Raw genomic sequence first — 22978 nt, 5'->3', positions numbered from 1 at the left:
AGTAAACCATTAGGATGCTAAACCACAAACCTGTGTAAATGAAATTCCAATCAAACTTGTTAAGTAGTGTGTCATTCATTCAACAAATACTCTGAACTGAGAATATATTTCGCACAATGTTAATCTAAATGTAAAATGTCGAGGCATTCCACTAATTGCATTGAAATAGTTTCTTTCATAATACAACTACTTACATTATTCTTATTCATACGTAAATGAATACTATTTTAATGTGAAAGACTATTAATGGAAAATTAAAACTTCAACATGGTAGAAATGATTTCAACCAAAAAATGTTCCCATTTAATTCAGATGTTCCATCCAGTGGTATACTATATGTACACATACATGCAACTTTGAGTAAGCTTCGAATAATGGTTTTGGTTCATAAAGGAACATGCAGGATCTTAATCTATACTAATCATTTACAGAGTTTCTATGGTATCTAACTGCTGAAAGAAATTGGTGAGAAATACACGCTTTTGACCCTTCCATCTAAAAACTATCACCCCATTATATGCTGTCCTTGGTATACCGTCCTGCACTTCACAACAATACAGGAGTCAGAATACAATTATTATACAAGAAAAACACTCCATGCTGTTTTTATGTTCCATGCAGAACAGGAAATACGTTTTTAAGTTGAATTGAAAGCTAACATAAATTATCTTCGGCAAACAAACCTTTTGACTAACAAAAAGCAGAATTCAAAATCATACTCAACTAAAAGCAGGTGACCATAGTGACAAGATACGTTAAGGTTTGTTTTAAAAGCAAAAGAAATAGTAGCAGGCAAGCACAAAGAAACGCCAACAAAAATTCGAGAACTCGCTACGAAACGTAGCATCGAAAGATCTGCCGCTCCCACATGGACACGTTAGGAGAAAGGCTACCTTTGTATCTTCAAATATACCGAACTCATGAGCAAGGTATTTGAACTCCACCAAGGAATAGTATTGGACCCGAATGTCTCCTTCTCCGTAATTTGCCTCTGTTAGTGCCTGTGATGCTGGTATAATAGCTGCTTTGGAAACAAGTGAATTAAAGATTGGATTGAATTGTCCCTGCACCAAATGCAAATATGAGACCAACCTTATGGTTCTCTGCACCAGTTAATGAGATCCATTTTGATTAACATGAAGTATATTTTAGTCTCAAGTTTTTCATGCCTTCAGGTTAGCAATGCAGTACCTTTTTCAAGTAATTCAAATCCTTCGACCTCCAATCAACCTGCGCATCATAAAATGATAAGTATATCACTCATTAGAGTATTGCTGTTTACCGAGAAGATGACCAACCGGAGTCAAACCTCGATCCCCTAGTATCCCCTAGTAAGCTTATGGAGCTCGTCCTTAAACAAAGAAATACCAAATGTTAAAAAAATCCGTTAAAAGTTTCTCTTGAGGTTCATGACGAAGTAAGGAGACTAAATTCCTGGTGAAGCAAACTGAAACAATCACGAGAACTTGCTATTGGCTGTACCCAGTAAACCAAGCATCAGAAAATCTATACGATCCAATAACATAGCAAGACATTTCACTGAGTTCTGCGCTTGCTCAGAGACTTTGGCTACTTACGTTCACATTGTTCAATTTGATAGACTTCAAGTACTGCTCATAGAACTGCCCTAAGCTTGATCCCTGTAAATCTCAAACGAAACAACCACCTGCGTTAAGTTTCTTCAGGTGAGGGCAATGTAGATTGCTCACATTCGACAATCTTTAAATTCTACAGTGCTAAGTTGATCAATTGGGAATGAACAAAGCAATAGACGACCTCAAATTTCATTCACAATAAAGAACCAAGGTGACAAGAACTGCAAAACACTGACACACAGTATTAATAAATTTTACAGATTGCTTAAGAGATTTGAATATGGAAATTATTAAGACTCACTCAAGGTTTTAAAAGCGTGGACTGTACTTGATGTTATGACCTAAAGTTCAAGTGTAATAAAATCCACTACACTTTCTCAATTCACGTCATTGTAGAAAGCAGAACGAGACAGGAAAAAGTAGGAGGTAGACACATTTACCTGCTCTCCAAAATTGTAGGTCCGGCAAACTTCAGGTCGGATAACCTGGCGACCTTTCCTATTCTCCTTCAGTCTTAGCCAATCATCCCAGTAGGTGTTACAAGAGGTTAAGGAACAGCGTATGATCCAACAAAGGACGGCTTTCGGTGCAAAAGGATATTATAAGGTGAAGCTGATATGCACAAATAAATCATACTGAGCACAGCCCTGGTTGCTACATATTGCTCATAGCATACTGCACAAGTAGTAGTTAATGCCAGTAAGAGCATCAGCCGTGAAATTGATGTTCCTCAAAATAAGGTGTGAAAGGCTCTCTGAAGTAGCCAAATTCAAACTGAAACGAAAGAACGATGAACAGCGAGGTATTCAAGAAAGTAGAAAAAGATGTGGATATGCATTGGGCCACTTTGGAGCAAGTTCTTCCCAGGTGGATTTCGTGAGCATCCAACCTAGACCTGGAAAAAAGTCAGAGCGATACAATTGCTCTGCACGAATCAAATCAACAGAATAGGTTAATGCTGGAACTTGGGGCTTCTGTAGCTTATGAAATAGCACAACAGATAAACTAATCAAGAACATAGAGGCACTCTAAAGTTCATCAACTTTGAGTCTTCACGTTCTTCTGAGGGAAGAGGAATATACTAATAAGGCTTCTCTAAAATATTCAGTGTTTTCTTCATAATATGACGAATGTCAAACATTCTTCAGATTCACATGCCTAAAAAGAGACAGGTATAATCTCTCACCTGGATCAGATACAAATTTCTCTTGACCATTATCATTCCATGATGAAATAGCAAGCAAAGTCCTGCTCAAACCATCGAACACGGCGGAACTTTAGCCTCTGAGTCAAGTTTTTGAAATGGCGGACTATTCGTGCCAGCTGATCATCCTTTAAGCTTGAAGAAAACACGGTGCAAAACTTGAACACCAACTTTAGAGAGCAATCTAAAAAATGGTGTAGAAGCTACAAATGACTAACACCCACTTGTCCGTGTCCAATAAAGGAGCAGTTGCCTCAAAGTAACTGAAAAAGTCGGGAGAGATTTCCATGTCATCTGCAATGCAAGCAAGACCCAGGGTTGTGTGAACTTCTCAATCTACATCTTCTCTAAGATTTCGAACCACCCTCAAATAGTTTAAGCTTACAATTTTCTACTACCCGTATCTTCGTTCTGATTAAACAATGATCAGGCCCAAATCAAATTAAACAATGCTCAGACCCACCTTCTAAGATGACGACCCTTCGGAAGTCCCGCTTGTTAAAAAGTTGTGTTAAAGCCCACTTGTAATGACCTGTTGGACGCAGGTGTAATCATCCACTGAGATAATTTAAACGACAGACATGTTGAAATATAAATAGAGCCTCAGGTCATCCTACGAGGAAAACATGTAAAATAGATTCCGCTTTACTGTAAGACCTTTGCCGCTTTGATGTACTAAAGCACCTAGAAAGGCAAGTAACAAAGGTTGGATAAGACACCCACTTGCAATTTTGTAATAGGCGATTATCTCTCCAGGGTTCCTTGTCTTGGGAGGATTTTCATCTAAATGCTGAAACCCCACAGAAGCAGAAACAGGGCTCGAGCATTCAGTCCATAAATTGATGAGAACAACCGCAGTCACATTAACTTGACAGAATTTTAGATTTTGCTTCTTACGGCAGATAGCCAAATGAGTCATCCCAGTTCTCGAGCACACTTGGAGAAATCAGAAAATCTCACATACTTTGCTGAAGTAAATGAACACAAACAGCGACACATTCTCATTTTTGATTCCCACTTCGCAGTTTTAGACAATCAATGACGTCACAAGAAAATGCAACAACTGCCACCTTTTACATGTCTTCATCACCTAAACAAGTTTGGAATTGAAACAAAAGAAAAATTGCGACCATATCCGTGTGACCACATTAACATCCGCCTAAAACGGTGGGCTAACCACGATCATCTGATCCGGGTACAAAGCCTGGGAGCTTTTCAAAGTGGTAAGTAAATTGGCCATAGTGTTAGGCGGACACCGAGGAAGGGTTATTATCCATGGTTTCTGGGATAGCATGGGCCCAGCTCGAAAGCGCACTCCAACATACATTCGATTGTCGCAACCCTACCAGCTGTCGAACTAACTTATGACGGTAAGTATATTACCTGCAGGAAATTCACTGAAGAAAAGCTTCGAGCTGTATCCATGACATCCTGGTTCGAGCCATCCTGCACTACCAAAAACACTCACCATAAACTGCCGCTTAAAAATTAATTGCAAATGAATGAGATGCAAGCATAGACACAATGCAATAAGCGAATTAATTCCTGAGTGTTGTATCATAGACCTTGTGAGAAATAGTGTTAAAACGATTACCTGAGAAACAAAAAGTGGAAATTTCTCCGCCACATCTTTGTGATATCTACAAACATGGCCCCATTTCGTTTAGAAGGCACCTGGAACTAGGGTATTTACAGGCAATGTAGGGTGCATACAAAGCAGGGCCATATGCGGCGGAGAGAGAAGGACAAGACATCAGTCATTGTAAAGCACTCGCTAATGCACAAAACTTGCCATTGGTAAAATAAAGCATGCAGCAAGCCGATTTTGCTGCATTACCACAAGAGTTGGGAATCCAATAGTACAGAAATTACGTACTTAGTTACAGACTTCAATGTACGCTCCAAATAATCAGGACGGTTGCAAGCCATAATCACCACAGCAGCAACTGGTCCCTGCTTCAAGCCGACTGTATAAGTTAAAAAAATGGCCCTTTCACCGCACCTACTACTACAGTCATTAGCTTTGAAGACTTAAACCCTTGAAACGAATTGCATACTAATCTGTATCTTATATTGCCCACTGTTTATCTTCTAGATTGATTGTTCTAAATACTGTTGACAGATTTTGAGGTGCTTCATTTAGCAATGTCCTGTTCTTTTGCTAGCCTAGTATTTTTGAATACCAAGAGAGCAAACTGGTTCCTACCAGCTTCGAACTGCCAGAGATTTTTGCCAATTGTTCCTTATCTACACAAAGTTTCAAATGATTAGTGTCAAAAGATTATGAAATGTCAAATAAAACGAAAATTTTCAGCTGCTTAGCAGGTAACGTACATACATTCACTATGGGGACCAACAAAAAATGAAGAATCATCCACTTGTTTAAATATTTTGCGGTACCCACAGCTGCTGCCCTCAACTATCTCTCCCATACTGATGAGAATTCAAAGTACATTTTTACTAAAAAGCATACATACTTTGAAAATCCTCAAGTTCAGTGCCCAAAACTCTATTATCTTCCTCCAGCCGAGCTTTCTCATCTACACCAGACATAACGACAATGTTACAAATCACAAACCAAAAACCATCAAACTTCTTTAATTCAAAAAAGGGTTGTCTGTTGTGTCAAAATTTTATCCCCGAGCTTCCGCAATTCGCGTTGACAACCCTCTTCACTTTCTACCTGCAACCATTTTCCCACCATTCCAGTGTCTCATGTATGTAAGGTTTACATGTAGTGCATCATGACAACGAAGATGTGATATGCATAAGAAGTATGCTCCGATGCGAAACAACAAAACCTCCAGCTCGTAGGAATTACCCATGCATAAAACCCATAGCAAGATTATCTAATCTTAGAGCCACTCTAGTTGATAATGCAACGCATTTTTACAGGCATTCGGAGATATTAGTCATGAGAGAGAAATCTGAAACTCACTGCAAATGATGCTCGATTGGCATACTTCTGCTGTGTCACGAACAAATGCATCTGTCTCCATTGGAACAACTCCAGCTAGTCAAAAAGGCTTACTTACAACATTGCCTTCTCACTATCTCTCAACAATCTACGAACCTTCAACACTACAACACCAATCTCACTTCCCATGGACCTAAGTAACGCCTGCCTGTAAAATCAACCCAACATTACCAACAATTCATACATTCAGTGGCGATGAACTACACTTGGTTCTCGTAATATACTCACAACACTCAGTACTAGTAAGATCCAAGTTCACCGACACCCACAGATAATGAAAGACTGGACACCAAACGTGTTGGTGACGAACTGACACGAATTAAGGAACATGAACCACGGCTTACCTCGACCAACACGAAAAAGATGATGGCAACAGAGAATCCGATCGAGAGTGCACCGACACGCCATGGACACCGCAATCGAGCCATATCTGCCATTCAAGCTCAAACATTCCCTCGAACGCTTGTTTCTAGATACAATTCCATTCTTCTTCTTCTGTAAACCATGCCTCTGTCTCCAGTCACGCCATTCTGGATCCAAACCAACAGCGCTCCAAGCACTTGTTTCTGCTCAGCGCTGCGACCAAATGAGCTCAACTTATGGTCAAAAACCTTTCTGCTGATCAAGCGAATCACGGGAAACACAACCTCGGTTGCTGGAGAATCGCTGTAGTCTACTGGGATTGCGAGGCAATCCGATGCACGGATTCATGACGCATGAAACCCTAATTCGGGCATTGCACGAGGCGACTTGAACGCGGCGGGGATATTCGAACTCTATTAATTGCAGGGTGTCGGCAAATATGTACGATTACCGTCTATGGTACATCATATACAAGTGTGTAAATACGTATTTTATGACTAGTCGCTGTTTTAAAACTTATTTTGAATGACGTTGTCTAAGAATTTAGAGATAAAACTTTTTTTTGTGCAAAGCATTCACCTCCTTGAATCCAAAATTCTTGTTCAAGAATGTGAATATACATATATATATATATATATATATATATATAGATATATTTTAAGTCAACAAAAAATTAAAAAATAAATAAAATTTTAATTAATTAATTGATAGTATAAGTGGATGTATATTTTTTCAATTTTTGTTAAATTTGATACTTTTACATAGTAAGAGTAATACATTGCTAATAAAAGGTGCCAAAGTCACAAAAATTTCTTTCATGTATTATTGTGAAGTTTCATTAATCTAAAAATAATATAAAAGTAAATTTAATATTATATTATATTCTGTTTTAAAGTAATTTATATTATCTTGCTATTCAAAATATATGTTTGGTGGACTATGCTTTAATTCTTTTGCTAGTTATGTTCTTTTGACATTAATCACCTTAAAACTACTATATCTAAGACTATGATTCCTATCCATATTGCTGTGTCAAGGAAATATATCAACAGAATTACCTATTAATAAGATTCATCTTTATTAAATGGTATTGTTTTTATAACAAAATGATTTTAAACAATATGAAAGTTTCTAACTAATTGTAGATGTTTCTCAACTTTTTTAACATAATATCAAGAATAATTAATGATTTATGATCCATTGTAACCTATGTTGTGTACTTTTTTTAATATATTTTTGAATTTGATACAAAAATGTCTAACATATTTTGTACATTGGTTATTTTAATATTAAATATATAAACATTTATTATTATTATTCTTATTTTAATAAACTAGACAAGAACTATGCAACAATATCTAGGATACATCAACAGATGTCTATGTATTTGTATTCCTACTTAACTAAACCTAACTAATCAACAAATATTTTTAAAATGATGCATTTATATTTTATATAAAAAATAATTATAAGATGAAAAATATTCCTTTCTACTTTAAGGTCATTTTTGGTCAAAATTGAAAAGATTATAGATTAGATTGTTACATTATGAGACTAAAATTTAATATAATAATCTGAAAACCATGCACCTCTGTAATACATAGTTGTTTTTTTTAAATGTTTTTTATTCAAAAATTTAAATGCATGTTTTCAGAAGCTCACTATAGATAACATCCTACAATTTTATTACAATTACAATAAAATGCCAACACACGTAATAATTAATCAAGTTGTTTGCTTCAAAATTTTGATTATGTTATCACCATAAAAGTATTCTACCAAATAGATTAAAGCCAAAGATTGAGAAAGAAATGTGGCTAATAAAATAGTCTAGTTTCTGCAAAAGCATATTTTAGACCTAATTTGGATGTCTAAATTATCTAATAAATGATTGAGATGTCAAATTTATGAAAAGTTGTAATATTTTAAAAACTAAATTATTAGAACTTGAAATATAATTATATAAGAAGATTTTTTCAAACAATACAAAGAAAAATAAAATTAAAGATAAAATATATTAATAAATAAGCTAATTTTTTTTTATAGAATTGAATAAGACTACATTTAAAATTTAGCTACCAATCTTAATCTATACTATATAATCCAAAATCAAGCACAATATGATTGTATATTTTTACAAACTAATTACACAATATGATTATATATGATTGTGTATTTTTATAAACATAATTATATTTTTGTACAATAATTAAAAATTCAAATTTATAGCAATTTGTCTATTTTTATGTTATTTACTCATTTTAACTCTTTCTTGATTCCCATTTTAACTCTTTCTTGATTTTTCTCTTTTCTAAAACTACAATTGGGACCAAAACTAAGCCTATTACAACAAGTGTATCAAATTATAAAATTAAAAAGTCTTTACCTCATGAAAAAATATTTAATAATTTCCTTTTGTATCACCTTGAAATAAAAATGCATCGGTAAAAGAAAATGACTAAGAATAAAAATAAATAAAATAAATATTCATAATTCCTTGTTATTTTCAAAGTTTCTTATGAAAATCTAAGATTATGGTTTAGTAGCCAATAATATTTGTACTAATAAATCTCATAGAATTTTCTTGAATCAAAGGTTTTGAGATGATGTTTTATAATTATGACTAAAAACTTAAACTATATGCCATTTTTTTTCTTCATTTATCTTTTCAACAGAAATAATTGTAATATTTCACTTCACCATATTAGCAATCAATTTATCATTATAGCTTCAAAATTATATATTCTACTAAATAAATAGCATATTAATGATTGTTTTATTTCTCTATGTGTGTACGAATGTACTTACATGTGCATGTAGCCAATATATATTTTTGGTAGAGAATAAAAACAACAATAATAACAATAAAAATATGTTCAGTCTGAATTCCAAAATTCTATTGTTAAAAATGTACGTCTACCATAAGTATAAAATACAACAATTACTGTAAGTCACACACAGCAGCACAAAAAGAATGAAGATGAGGTTGGATCTTCTCCCCGAATCCATGGATGAGGGTGGTGATTGGGAAGTGTGTCAAATCTGTAAATCTGTATTTGTCAACAGATATGTTTAATTAAAGATAGCGATTGTGAATCACACAATCGTTATCTTTAATTAGTAATTTAGATTATTTGGATCGATTGAAGTGCAACACAGGAAACCCGTGTCTCAATATATTGCTGTGTATATCAGTGCATTGCATACAAAGCTCACTGCAGCTGTGATATAGAAAAACGTGAGTGCCCACGTGTACAAATGTTGTATTCAGGCAGTGGGAATTGTGATGAACGTGTGCAAGTGAAAGTGCATCAGACCGCTTGTTTCTAGATTACGTGTCCAGATGTTGGGTGGCCTTGACTTTGTATCGTTGCTCTCCTTTCTGAAGATTCTGAAACATTGATATTTTTGTTCATTTTTCCCAAATCCATACTGGGATCTTGGAACTGGTGGTTGTTAGTTGTAGGGGAAAAACAGCTGTATTGAACCCGCGAGAAGTTGAGCAGGTTGACGCGATAATACCACACTGCCTTCGCACACAAACCTCACATGAAATCCCATGTACTTCACACCCATGCAAAACTACACTTTGCATGGCAACCATAGCGACTGCACCCAACTCAGTCTCACCGCTTGAGTCACAAGTAACCAGCTCGCACACACACACTGCAACAACAAAAGTTGCAGCTGTAGCATCGGCACACATTTCTAGTCGACTGGTTGAAATCAAGACTGGATTTTTACTGTGTCGGTGCCGAAAAGAAGTTAGTGACAATCGATCTTGCTAGATTACAACCTTTTATAGTGCTAGAAAAGGCTAGTTCTGTGAGGGATCGATCACTGCTGTGATGCACTCGGAGGTCAATTGTATTTCTTAAACACAACACAACGACTTCTTTTGTTGTTTTGCAGATGAGGTTAATTCAATTTAACACTATATTGTTTGAATCCGCTTTCTTCAACATTCAACAATTGTATAGCAATATAGACGTGCAATTGTTAAGATGTACTTCGCATGTTCAGAGTTTGTACCAGGCATTTTCGAACATGCTGAATGTTTAGTCTATTGTGTTGGTTGGATTCTCTGATTATGAAATTGCCTCTGCAACGTAGTCTTGGGTATATTGTTTAGTGTGGTAGTATGATTGCTTCACAACAATCAACAATCTGTTTGTGCGCTGCTCATTTTACAAAACAGATGAAACAGGATACAATATTCAAGTCACCCATGTCATTTTATGAATTCTTTGTCATCATGCATTACATTGACAGTATGTGTTGTTGCAGCAAGAGTTGAGACGGTGCCTCAAACATCTTGTGCAATGTCACCAACATCTTGCACTGTTAGTGCTCAACGCAAAGTTTCTCAAGGTAATGGTGCAGAATGTAAGCAAGTCTTTTGTCAGTGTGCAGTAGTACCTTGATATTCAGTTCGGGACTTTCTTTCGACTGTTTTTGGGACTTCAAATCACCGAAAATATCTGCTCATTAACGTGCTATTCTTGTATTGCAGGAATCGGAGCAACTACTGCTCCCGGCGAGATGAGAGAAGAAAAGAAGGAAGGAATTCGTGGGACTTTGAACAAAGTCGTGCTGGCTTACAGCGGCGGTTTAGACACATCAGTGATAGTTCCATGGCTGAGGTGAGGATATTGGTGCACAGTAGATAGCTTTGTCCTTGCGTTTCTCATTTAATGTTCTAGTTTTATGTTGAAGAACGCAAAAAAAACGGGAGGGGGTTTCAAGAGCAGCTGTTGTTTGCTAAAATCACCCTTTAACATTTAAACTATGAAAAGTTTCAAAAGTATTAACATTAGAATGTTTGCTAAAAGCAAGAGAAATTCACCTCGGACAGGTTGTGAATAATGGCCCTGTTAACACTTTACTTTTACGTTGTCTCAAGGAAAACTATGGCTGTGAGGTTGTAAGCTTTACGGCTGACGTGGGTCAGGTATTATGCTCGTTCAATTTGATCGATGAGCATCCTTAAAGAACAAGATGGAACTTGTGAGTAGTTAGAAACTCCATGTAGTAGCAGTTTGGTGAGAACAAGATTGGGTATGAGAGATACTAGTATTAATTTATTCTATTCTATTCTATTCTATGTTTTTTAACACTGGCAAGTGCAGGGTATTGGGGAAACCGAAGGTCTAGAAGCCAAAGCGAAAGCTAGCGGAGCTAGCCAACTTTTCATTGTGGACTTGAAAGAGGAGTTTGTGAAAGACTACATCTTTCCTTGTCTGAGAGCAGGCGCCGTTTATGAGCGCAAGTACTTGCTTGGCACGTCCATGGCTCGACCTATCATTGCCAAGGTCTACTAGCCCTGCTCAGTTTTCTGAAGCTTTGGATTTGTTTCAAGTTGCTGAGAGTAGTTTTCACCCTGTTTTTGAGGTTTTCCGAATTTCGTTTTGCTCATGATATTTGTGGTTTTTGCGCATCACTCAATAGGCCATGGTAGATGTCGCAAAGCACCCGGTGCAGATGCAGTGTCACACGGGTGCACTGGGAAGGGCAATGATCAGGTAAGTACCCATATTCATCTTCATTCTGTATTTATAGCAATTAATCCCCTACCCTCTGTACTGCCTTCATCAAAACTAGCTTCTCCTCTTTTTAGAATTTGTTTCATCAAAGGGATCCCACGTATCTGACATTCTGGTTTAAAGTACCATTTTGAGCAGGTGAGGTTTGAGCTGACCTTCTTTGCTCTCGATCCAAAGCTGGCGGTGGTTGCACCGAGGAGGGAGTGGGACATCAAAGGACGTGAGGATGCCATTGAATATGCCAATGAACCGGTGGAGGACATGTACATGATGACTGTAGACCCGAAGGATGCTCCAGACTCTCCCGAGTAAGTGTCAAAATCTGCATAGAATTCTGAGTATGCATTGAATTGTTACCAACTGCTGAATCAAAATTCCTCTTCCGGCACGTACGGTTGGTTTCGGTGTGAGAAAATTTGCTCCTGGTTTTTTGTTTTTCTTAATGAATCTTCCTGATTGTTTTCATCTCTGAAGATTAGTTTGAGGTTGATTCCGATTGGGTTGTCAGTAATCAACAGATATGTCACCATTCAGATAGAAAAGGGCTTGCCAGTTGGCTATAACGGCAACAAACTCTCCCCTGCCATTCTACTAGAGGAATTGAATGAACTTGGAGGCAAGCACGGTATTGGCCGTATCGATATGGTTGAGAATCGTCTTGTGGGGATGAAATCAAGAGGTGTTTATGAAACTCCCGGAGGCACCATCTTGGCAGTTGCTTTCCGTGAACTCGAGGCTCTCACTCTCGACAGGACTGCAGACAAAGGACTTGCTTGCATTGAAGTATGCTGAACTGGTCTACGCAGGCCGATGGTTTGATCCTCTCCGCGAATCTATGGATGCGTTTATGAAGAAGATGACGGAGACAACCACGGGAGAAGTCACCCTTAAGCTTTTCAAAGGTTCGGTAAATGTGGCCTGCAGATCGAGTCCCAATAGCCTTTACAGGGAAGACATCTCATCGTTTCAGGAGGGGAGTGGGATTTACAACCAAGCTGACGCAGCTGGTTTCATCCGCTTGTATGGACTGCCGACGCGGGTGCGCGCCATGCAAAACAGCGGTCTTTAGTGTGAATTAGTATCACATCAAATTGCCTTTTTTATCAAAGTTGATTTACAATTGCCAATAGAGTTACAGCTGCTTGGTATGTAGCATACAATGTTGATTAAGATTTGATGCTAGTGAGATCAGATATTTTCTAATCTAGTTTAAGTCTTTGATTCTACTAGCTAGTATATTTGTCTTACACTATGTAATGTACATTTTGTAAGTTAGGGTTGATGTATATTTTGTAAGTTAGTGTTGTGTTGATTTATAATTAAGCAAAGTCTTTTGCTAACTTTGTGTGTATTAACTCTATGAGTGTGCTTTTTACACCATGCATGAAAACATACATATATGTTAACAAGATTGAGGCTATGGTAAGGTAATTAAATAATTTAGGAGAAACCTTTGGTGAACCTATAACTATCACCAACTTCATTTGTAGTCTCTTGTTGTCATATTCTCAAACATGTTGGTAGCTTGGAATAGTATACCTTCAAACTAGTAGATGATTACAAGTCAACTCTTGAAAAAAAAGACATTATTGAAAGGAGACAATTCATTCCAATAAAATGATATACAAGCTTTCTTTAATATGAATAAAAAAATCTACTTAGATGCTAAACATATTATAAAAAACAAAATAGATGCAAATCACAATAAAAAGACTATTACTAGTGAAACAAGAAGGGCCACTAAATACATAAATGCAAGAGCAAATGACATTCTAACATAAAAAACATCAAGAAGACATGACAAAAGCAAACTAAGGTATATGTATTGGTTGTAATTAACATCATATTTGTTGTATTTTTGTCACCAAAAAATGACAATCATATTTTATATATCAATGGATATACAAGTGAACTCATGAAAAACAAGAGATCTTGGTTCTAAATTTTTTTAGCCAATATGTCTTAATACATGGTTTGTCCAAATCATAGACAACTTCCAGCTACAGATTAAATGTTGTAGTAATATCAACATCTTTATTCAAGCAAAAGCCAGAGTCTGTGTTGGTGTTCTTTAAATCTTGTTTTTTTTCTAAATTAAGAAAAAATCTAATATATACTATTAATAGTATATCATAATAGAATTTCAATTATGTACTATTAATATGGTTGCTAAGTTCAAAATAAAGAAGTCATTGAGGCTGTAAAAAAAAGAAAAGAAGATAAGTTCTTCAAACTCTATATTGAATAGAAACATTTAGAATATGCACATGAAATCATATCCATGCCATCAATTTTTAAGATTGATGATTTGTTGTTATAACACTATAGCCATAATTATGTCAATCTTCAATTTGTAAGAAAAACATGACAAAAGAAGATGGATAAAGGTCTTTTTGATGAATTGAAAGAGCATATAGATTCACTTTGTGAGGAATGTGTTATTGAGAATAAACATCAACAACTATTCTAAGGCTCCAATAGTCATGAACATATTGGAAAATATTGTCAATTCTTCTACTTTGATTAAACAGATGCACTTTATTTGTTGCCCACTCCAACCACAAAAGGCCCAAATCCACAAAGACTCATTGTTCAAATATTAATTATAATACTTCACATGCCATTATTGAAAGACTTTCCATACAAATATTTATTTGCAAAGTATTCATGAGAAGGATAGATGTGAGATTTAGAACCTGGTTGCACCACCTCAACAGCAATGATAATAAACTGTTAATAAAATAACAAGAGGTAACAACATATAAAAGAGTGATGAGCCTCTTCTCCATAATAGAATAGCTTCGCATCTATTTGACATAGCAACCACCACTTGTTTTATTTCATCAAATTGTTGCTTTACTATAATTAAAAAGAAGACAAAAAACATGAAAGCTTTAAGTAAAGCCCATCAACTTCAAACTCACTCCTCAAACACACTTTTCAAACCTTTGTTAAATGTTCTCTTAAAATCATGGAGCATCTTCCTCCTATCCCACAAAAAAGTTACATTCTCTAGTCAATTGTGTAATGGCTCTCTCCTATTGACTTCTCAATTTCCAAAAAAATATCTCCACTGTATCCTCCTGTTGTGACGCCCCCTAATGACAATGACTTTTTCTCTGATGTGAGGATATTGACACAGTAAGCAGTAGTACAATAGGTACTTAGTGCAGTATACAAACTCCAAAAACTGGTGCAGACACACATCATGCTATGTAGTGACAGTACTGTGAACAACATTTTTGAAGAAAATATCTAAGGCTGCATCATTCTCAGACATGTGTTACATGTGGGATCAGCCTCAGAGGATAATTAGAATCAACAAGCAATGGTGAAGTCAAGCAACCCATGTCATCTGTCCCTTGTATACATCACTATTGAGTGGGAAGCCTGGTAAATTCTGACCTTAAAGCAAAACTGCAGCAAACCCATCTTCTATGAGGACACCAACCTCCAGGAGAGCCAAAAGCATGATCCACTTGTAAGGGGATTCCCACTGTCAACAGACCTTTTAACCAAAAACGATGTGTACAAGAGACTGACCACAAAAGAATTGAATGCAGGAATAAAAAAATCCAGTATTGCAGAAAGATGTACCGTTCCAAGTGCAGTCAATCTTTGACAACCATCTCCCTCATGAGGATTCTGTTGATGTGCAGAGTGACTAAGCATTTTTACCTTTCTTAATCTGTAACTGTGCAGAACTTACATCTTAAGAATACAACGTTGGCAATTTTAATTGTCAAGGTAGTAGAACTGAATAGCCCACAGAAACAATTGAATTTTTAACGCAAATTTACCTTATTACATGATTATTACCAAAAATACTTCTATTAAAGACAAGTTTATTGGTCAAACAATAATTAAGTGTAATTCCTCTATACATGTTTTTTCTACTTATGCCCACTCTGTTAACAATTAAGCAGGGTACTCAGTAGGTACAGCCGCTAGCAATGTACGATTGAATGACTAGTGACCAAACAATCCATCAGGTAATCGTCAGAACATTTTGCGGTGAGTTGTAGACTAAATAAACATTTTGGATACACACCTGAGGAAAAAATAAACTAAGGCACGAAAAGATAAGCAGTGATCTGTGACACTGGAAAAGCCAGCTTACATAGTGTCTTTACTTTACAGATAGATCTCGTAAAATTACACGGGGTCTCCTCATATCCCCTGAAAAGAAATTTAACTTAATACATCTCGGCATGCTCTGCTAGTCAAAGAATTCCAAGCGCAGAACGTCAGACAAGGGTCTGTGTTCTGGCTACTGCATGACTTCCGATGAAGTCACGCTTCATCAGATTCATTACGGGTGCTCGACTGCAACAGCCTGCACATTTTCCCCGATAAGGAGTAGCCCTTCTTAAACATAGCACTTAAAAGTAGAATTTTTGGTTTTAGTTTTTTTGATTTAGAAAAACGGCAGATACCCTAGACCCCGGGAAAAACATTTACAATCTGGATTTGCTATCCAGGAGCAGGTATCTCCCAGTACCTATTCACATGAGGATATAGTAGCATCAGGATATATGCAGACTGATGTCACTATCCATATCGCAGAGCTCGAGGATGGAGCCCATGCCTCACTGCCGAGTACCTCAACGGAAACTCACAATCGGCCGATGTTTCTTTGGAGAATCGACGGGAGCGTGTGTCTCGTGAAGGATAGTCCACATGGTATGCACATCGTCGTATCCACAGGAGAGTACATCGTTGTACAACTTCCCTACACCACTTCCTGCAAGGTAAGGACAACCGGGCATGAGAACTAATGTTCTCCCTAGAAAGATTCAACTTGACCATGTGAAGCACATTAACAAAGCCAAACACTACAGGTATTACCTAAGGAACGATGTTCTTTTAACTTATTTACGATTCAAATAACTGAACATGACAATTTAACTGTACGGGCATCAGGAACAGGCATTCTGCACAAATCCATTCTTTCATAGAGGTTGGACCCACATTCATGCAATACAAGTGAGATCTTCTTTCAAATGCAAGAAAAGACTGCTACTCATCGACCTCGACTTTAACGCAGTATGCCCCTCGAAGTTCTCAAAGACAATCTTAAGTCCTTTAGGCTGAATTCACCCTCACATTTTGTTGATTGCAGAGAAAACTACGTCATACGATAAACTGGTTTTCGGGCGAGTAGAAGCCGATACGACTCTACCTCAGCACCGTACATGTGATCTACGATCGGAGGATCGAGCTACTAGTTCGGATAAGCCCAATCGCTGAAGCCTCTCTCATGTAAGAATCTAAACCTACCACACATCGTAACCTATGCATGCCGCAACGTCTTACGCGCCTCTATACTCTCCCACGGTTTCGGTTGATCTACTGAGAATCAGCCCCAACATCTCCACGTGTAAAATCTACTCGGGCACTGTCCCGAAACAACCTATCTATCAAATCCGAGAGCTATGGTGTAAAATCAAAGATACCCAAGCCTACGAGTCGTCACAGAAACAAGGGCGGCGTGTAGAGAGTGTACTACAGAGCGAGCATGAAAAGTGAGCAAAAAGGACCGTTGGGAATTCAAGAGGCTGAACCTTAATCCAAGATCAATAGATTAACATGATGTGATCCATCCTAAAGGTGACTAACCTCGCTTGTGCTTGCGAGGACGAAGCTTGGCGAAAATAGCTTTCCACACCCGTCTGAAAGGTGTGGATACCTTTCGCAGCCACCTCATCGTCGCTTACAGTTTTAAAAGCACGAAAACTCCCACAAATCTCCCGAACCGAACTGTGAGTAAGTAGTTTTAAGACTACATACCGGGGACTTCGATGGTTGTCATAAGTCTTCTCCGATTCACACCTGAGATTCAAAAGCCACACAATTCCCTGCAACCGTTAATAAAATGATTTCAAATTCTTTTGGTGAAGAAAGAATGTTCTTCTGGTGGAATGCTACAATAAAATTCTGATTATTCGCAGTGATATTCCGCACCTCAAAAACACAAGAAACTGCCTCGCGTAAGTTTTATATATATATATATATATATAATGTAACTTGAACTAGCAACAAGCATGCGTTCAGTTTTCGGACCCTATTGCTTAAAGCGATACTAAGAGACCTAGCTCTGTCTGCATCATTCTCTAGCTTAGCCTACTACGCACAGTCGCAGTCCTCAAAATCCATGACGCAATTTCGCTCTCCACTCTGAACCGAGCACTCCTCATTACAATCCACAACCGAAGCCGTCAACCTACCCGAGACACACAATCACTACAGATAGATCTTCCTGCCAGAAGATACCACCGCTGCACCAGACGATCCACGCCACTGGAACGGCGACCTCTCGTTCAAACTCCCCCACACTATCCCCCCTCACACTCACACCACCACGAGGCAAATAACACAAAAAAAAACAACAACAGTGACCAACTCGCCTCCAAACATAGACGAGGCGAAGAGAAGTCTGGCAGAGCGCGCCGCCGAGGCTTCAGAAACTGCAGGAGCCTGACAACAGTGGCGAGCTAAGCCAATCTATGTACAACAGCCGCACCACGACCACGACGACGCGATGCGATAATTCGATGGGATAGACTGCCTTGCATGATGACGGGCCAAACACCAAATCACTCGTCAAACAAGAAATAGAAAGTAACATATGGACGGGGAACTGTCGAAAGTGTAGGGCCACACGAGTCCTGCTTGGAAAGCTTACCATACCTGATGAATAAGAGAGAGAGAGAGAGAGAGAGAGAGAGCGACGATGCGCGCGTGCAATCGATCTCCGACAACGAGTCACGAGAATCCAATGAAATTAGAAAAAGATGAGATGGCAACCTACCTCTACCTACATCACCACCGCAGTGGTAGCGATCGCGGAATCGACGCTTATTCCAACAACGAATGACGGAGAAGTTGCAAAGAACCACAACCTTTTGGTATGGAAGGGAACAGGAAAAGGGCGAGACTCACTCACTCACTCACTGAAGCAGGTAAGCTGCTTCGTGCTGTGGCAGTTTCTTTCGGCCCTCGGGAAGTGTTCTCCTCTCATTCACCCATGGCCCGCCATAGCCGTCGTCTCCATTCACTCACCATCGCCAACGCTCCCTCTCTCCCCTTAAAACATTCCCCCCACTCCCTTGAAACACTCCTCTCTCTTCTCATCGCTTCCTTTCCCTTTCCTTCCCTTCCTCGCCCCCACCCACGAGAGTCCATTTCCTAGCCCTCGCGCTTCATTATTACCGCGTGCATGATTGCGACCCCCCCTTTTCGCCTTCCTCCGCCCCGTTTTCCTCCCCGCAGCCTCGCCCCCGCCGTCGCCCATCCCATCCCCGGTCATTCCACGGATAAAACGAGGTGAGGATCCTATCACCGCGGTTGATTGGAACGAACACCGTGCCGACGTGGATGAGGCCTGTACCGTCGGGATATTTGATCATGATGGCTCTCTCCATTGATGGGAAAACAAGCTGCTTCAGATTCTCTCTCTCTCTCTCTCGAGGATAGATGACGTGCTTCATTGTAACAACTCGGTTTTCGTTTCATCCATCCATCCTACCGTGTTGGCCTTGTCATTCCGATCTGCCTACCCATCCATGGGGATAAAGAAGGTGAAAGCAAAGGACATGGGACCGAGGTGGGCTGCATGTCTTGAAGGATGAATACGTGGATGGATGATGTACGGATGGAAGTGCCGTGCCATGTCCCCGGGGGAGGACGCGTTCACACCCACGTCCTGGTGCGCAGCAGAAGCATCTTGCTGGGTCTTTCTTTCTATCCCAGGACCAACAACTTTCTAGAGGCGTGGAGACCTCCACGTCATCCCCGTGCATCCGGATCCTTTGGAATGCGCCTTCGAGTGTTGCCCATTGCTCGCCACCCATTCCCACGGTCTCTTTGGATGAATGCTTTACGATTCATCCAAACTTCGTCGATCGGTGTACGTTCGTCACTGCACCACAATTTGGCTGCCTGCTCATGATTTATATATTTTTAAATCCCCATTTTAATTATAAAATATTATTATTTATTCAAGTTTATCACGAGAAAGTAGGAAGATGATTTATTTATTTTTTAAGCCAAATTAATGACTTTAAAGTATCGAGTAGCAACCACATTGAGCTTGATGAAAATGATTAAAATTAAATAAAACAATTCCCAAAAAACCCATTAACTGAGAGAGAAGGAAGGAATTAAATCTTATTGCAAGTCCTGAAGTTACGTTAAAACGTATTTATTATTATAAATTGATCATGGTACATGATTCCAAATAAGCTATACTAGTTCTCTTCTTTGAAGTTTACTTTAACTCGGTCAAGCATATTTGAAAAATATATATACATATATATATATACACATACATATATAAGAAAACACATCATTTTTCAACTATCTTTGATTCTATTTAAATCTCTCGAATAATTTTTTTTGCTGCATTTATTGACTACTTTCTTGCAAACATATTTTTTTCATTCATCATCGGTTATATTTAATTGCTATTAATAGTTTTGATTTAATCTTTGAAAGATCTGGTAAATTTGCATCTCTTCTTTCAAAAGCCACATTCTAACAAACATCACAAATTTGATGTTGAAATAAGTATAATATGTATGTATGTATGTATGTATGTATACATGCAGTAAATAATTACAAGGGTCGATTAATTATCCAAGTCATTAAAATCTCGTTAAATTCAAAATTATAACCGGTTTCATCAAAGTGTAAAAATCTTGGTGCTTGCAATAATTGTTCAGTCTTGAAAGTATTGTAAAAATTATTTTGTCACCAATTCATACTAATTCACGCTTATTGGATATATTTGTTACAAATTAAGGATCCTTAGAAACAGTCGACTCTGCTCAATTTATTCGCAATTAAAGATTGGAATCCAGGCATTTATCATCTTTCAATATGTCATTCAACTAGAATCAACAGAAATGATGTTATGAAGACAACATCCAGATTTTTGTTCAAAAAACAGTGTACATATATAATAATAATAATAATAACTTAAATTTAATTACTCATTTCAAGCTAGTTGGTGAAACAACACTTAAATATTAGGCACAATGTCAATTTCATTCAAATTAGATTCCTTTAATAAAATACATTTGTTTTTACCAGCAAGTGTAGAGAACTCTCGAACACAACTTCCCACAACAGTGATTATTGTTGAAAATGGAGTTATTAATAATGAAAAAAATGTGGAACAAAAAAAACAAACAAACAAAATGGTATGTTTTTTTGTGGCAAAAAAATTCGTGGATAATCTCACAACACTAAGTGTCATCAAAGAGCACAAGTTTTTATTTATCAACAAAATGTGATTTCAATTCAATATTTTTTTAAAGATTAATGGAAAAAATAATATACATGACCTATGGGTATTTTAGCTCATGGTGTGAATGCATTTAGCTCAACCAATCAAGCATGAAAACAAGCACAAGGTTAAAAAGAAAAAAGAAAAAAGTATCATCAAACTTTTCTTCCCATGTGTTATGTCTTTGGTTACCATCCCAACACATTCCAAAACCAAGTCTTAAACAATATTTCCTTAATGACTTTTCTTAACTCATCTTATCATTATATTATTACCCTTCTTTCCTAAGAGAATAAACTCAAAAACACATGGGACTTTCCAATATCCCATTTCTAACACCAATTACTTTTAACTTTTTAACTTGACTTGACTTTGCTTTTTATATTCCACTAAAGAACCATGAGTTGGGGAGTTTCCTTGTGAATGGTGAGCGACTATGTTGACGTGGAATATCCCCATCCATCAAGCGCAAACTTGAGGGAGATCGAGAGACATATAAATACAAAAGGACCACAATCATAGAGACCTCAAAACTCCCTTGCTTTACCCCCCCCCCCCCCCCCCCCCACCTGATAATGCCAATGCTTGTGAATGATCAAGGGGCCGGGCCAAGTCGAGCCGGGCCGAGTCGAGCCAGGCGGGACCCGAACTGCGGGCCTCAACCACCACTTCCTCTGTCGGTACCCGTCCCACGATCCCCTTGCCATCATGGCGCGCGGCATGCCGTCCGATGAGCCACCGATCGCATGGCAACGGGCGACCCAAATGGCCGCAACGAGAAGCTTCCGCTGCCAACTCAGCCACTCCTTTCCCAGGAGGAGTCCACGTGGAGCTCACTGATAGATCCAAAAAATCCAGAAAGCTCATCCATGGGAGTCCACGTGGGAAAACACGAGAGGCTTGAAAGGACCCCACCCCCGTTACAAGTCCACCACCCCCGCCATGCATGCATGCAAGGACGGGGTCTGATGCTCCGGCATGGGTCTTGTTTGAACGAGACTCGGGTGTCCTAAGCGGAGTGGCTATCGGATTGGTCGAGTATTTGGGATCGGGGCCAATTCAGCTTGCGCAGATTCCAGTGTGGAACGGTCCTTTCAGATTAAAACGAGCTATTCTGGCCAAATTTTCTTCGGTGCCTGCCCGGTCACTGTCTTTTTTATCCAACGGGCAGGATGACCTGGACTGGAAATTCTTAAAAGTAAAAAGGAGGGGAGGGGGCAGTGCAGTTGAGCAGTTGTAGGGTTCCCTTCTTCTTCCTTTTGGCACGGTGGGTCATTTATGCTTGAGGTTGTTGTTTTTTCTAAGCTCTTTTTTAAAAATATAGAAAATAAAATATTTTTTTAATATATATATATATATATTAGTTTTTTCCTACTTTTCTACCCCACTTTAACATCACATGAGATTAAACCCATTGCTCCCCTTTCATCGTGTGTGTGTGTGTGTTTTTTTTTTTTTTTTTTTTTTTTTTTTTCGCAATGAAAAGTGAAAGTGAAGTTGTATATACACGTGGAATCTCATTTATTATCAACATTTACAAGTAATCCAAACCATGAGCAATTTTGATTTTGCTTGGACTCATGTCTTTTGAAGAATATTGGTGATATTTAGAAGAAGAAAAAGAAAAAGATAAAGGAATAAGATTATGGATGGTTACAAAATGCTATTGCACACATACATGCACACCAAATATAATTTTTATTTTGAAACATTGATAACTAAAACTTATCGTATAAGCGGCAATTAAATCAAAGATACAAAGAATCACAGTATTTGATCCACCGAAGAGAGAAAAATCAACGATGAAGAATGAAATTATGCATCACTTATTGCGGTTTTCATACCCCATTCTTATCCTTTTCAATTGTCCTGATGTTTTTATAAAACACTGTGAATTTTGGAATTGTTAATAGTGTTAACAAAAAATATTATTTTGATGCCAATTATTGTGATTCATAACTTGAAGTAAATGTTTTAATCTAATTCAGAAAAATTATAATTTACATT

At 37.9% G+C, this 22978-nt stretch overlaps 1 protein-coding gene and 2 pseudogenes across 3 annotated transcripts; 1 reads left to right on the top strand and 2 right to left on the bottom strand.

The window, feature by feature from the left end:
* Positions 1 to 280: 280 nt before the first annotated feature.
* Positions 281 to 6516, bottom strand: LOC112289444 (alpha-1,3-mannosyl-glycoprotein 2-beta-N-acetylglucosaminyltransferase-like; annotated as a pseudogene). Its single transcript, XR_016505698.1, has 17 exons — positions 6121 to 6516; positions 5738 to 5788; positions 5277 to 5482; positions 5006 to 5046; positions 4676 to 4752; positions 4394 to 4439; positions 4183 to 4245; positions 3523 to 3589; positions 3263 to 3331; positions 3024 to 3093; positions 2782 to 2843; positions 2431 to 2520; positions 2036 to 2130; positions 1578 to 1640; positions 1192 to 1230; positions 894 to 1064; positions 281 to 539 (listed from the first exon to the last, which is right to left on the bottom strand). The product of XR_016505698.1 is annotated as an alpha-1,3-mannosyl-glycoprotein 2-beta-N-acetylglucosaminyltransferase-like (transcript).
* Positions 6517 to 10143: 3627 nt separating this feature from the next.
* On the top strand, positions 10144 to 13040 carry LOC112289350 (argininosuccinate synthase, chloroplastic-like; annotated as a pseudogene). The gene is made up of 7 exons (XR_016505656.1): positions 10144 to 10209; positions 10488 to 10510; positions 10653 to 10782; positions 11269 to 11451; positions 11588 to 11661; positions 11821 to 11990; positions 12201 to 13040. The product of XR_016505656.1 is annotated as an argininosuccinate synthase, chloroplastic-like (transcript).
* Positions 13041 to 15772: 2732 nt separating this feature from the next.
* LOC112289838 (uncharacterized) lies at positions 15773 to 19172 on the bottom strand. Its single transcript, XM_090254506.1, has 4 exons — positions 18926 to 19172; positions 18629 to 18698; positions 17302 to 17514; positions 15773 to 16426 (listed from the first exon to the last, which is right to left on the bottom strand). Exons 1-4 carry the CDS (start codon positions 19170 to 19172, stop codon positions 16234 to 16236), a joined length of 723 nt encoding a protein of 240 aa, XP_090110632.1. The 3' UTR covers positions 15773 to 16233.
* Between the last annotated feature and the right edge of the window lie 3806 nt (positions 19173 to 22978).

The sequence above is a fragment of the Physcomitrium patens genome, chromosome 12 (assembly GCF_059467195.1).
Source record: "Physcomitrium patens ecotype Gransden chromosome 12, ASM5946719v1, whole genome shotgun sequence".
NCBI lineage: Eukaryota > Viridiplantae > Streptophyta > Bryopsida > Funariales > Funariaceae > Physcomitrium > Physcomitrium patens.
The sequence above is the reverse complement of the archived record's forward strand: the minus strand, read 5'-3'. Positions and strand labels throughout refer to the sequence as shown.

Coding starts and splice junctions, on each gene's coding strand:
- LOC112289838 (XM_090254506.1), bottom strand. CDS start 19,172: ATGAAGCACGTCATCTATCCTCGAGAGAGAGAGAGAGAGAATCTGAAG. Junction 18,699..18,925: donor GGAAAACGGGGCGGAGGAAG/GCGAAAAGGGGG, acceptor TGGGTGAATGAG/AGGAGAACACTTCCCGAGGG. Junction 17,515..18,628: donor TTACCTGCTTCAGTGAGTGA/GTGAGTGAGTCT, acceptor TTTGAATCTCAG/GTGTGAATCGGAGAAGACTT.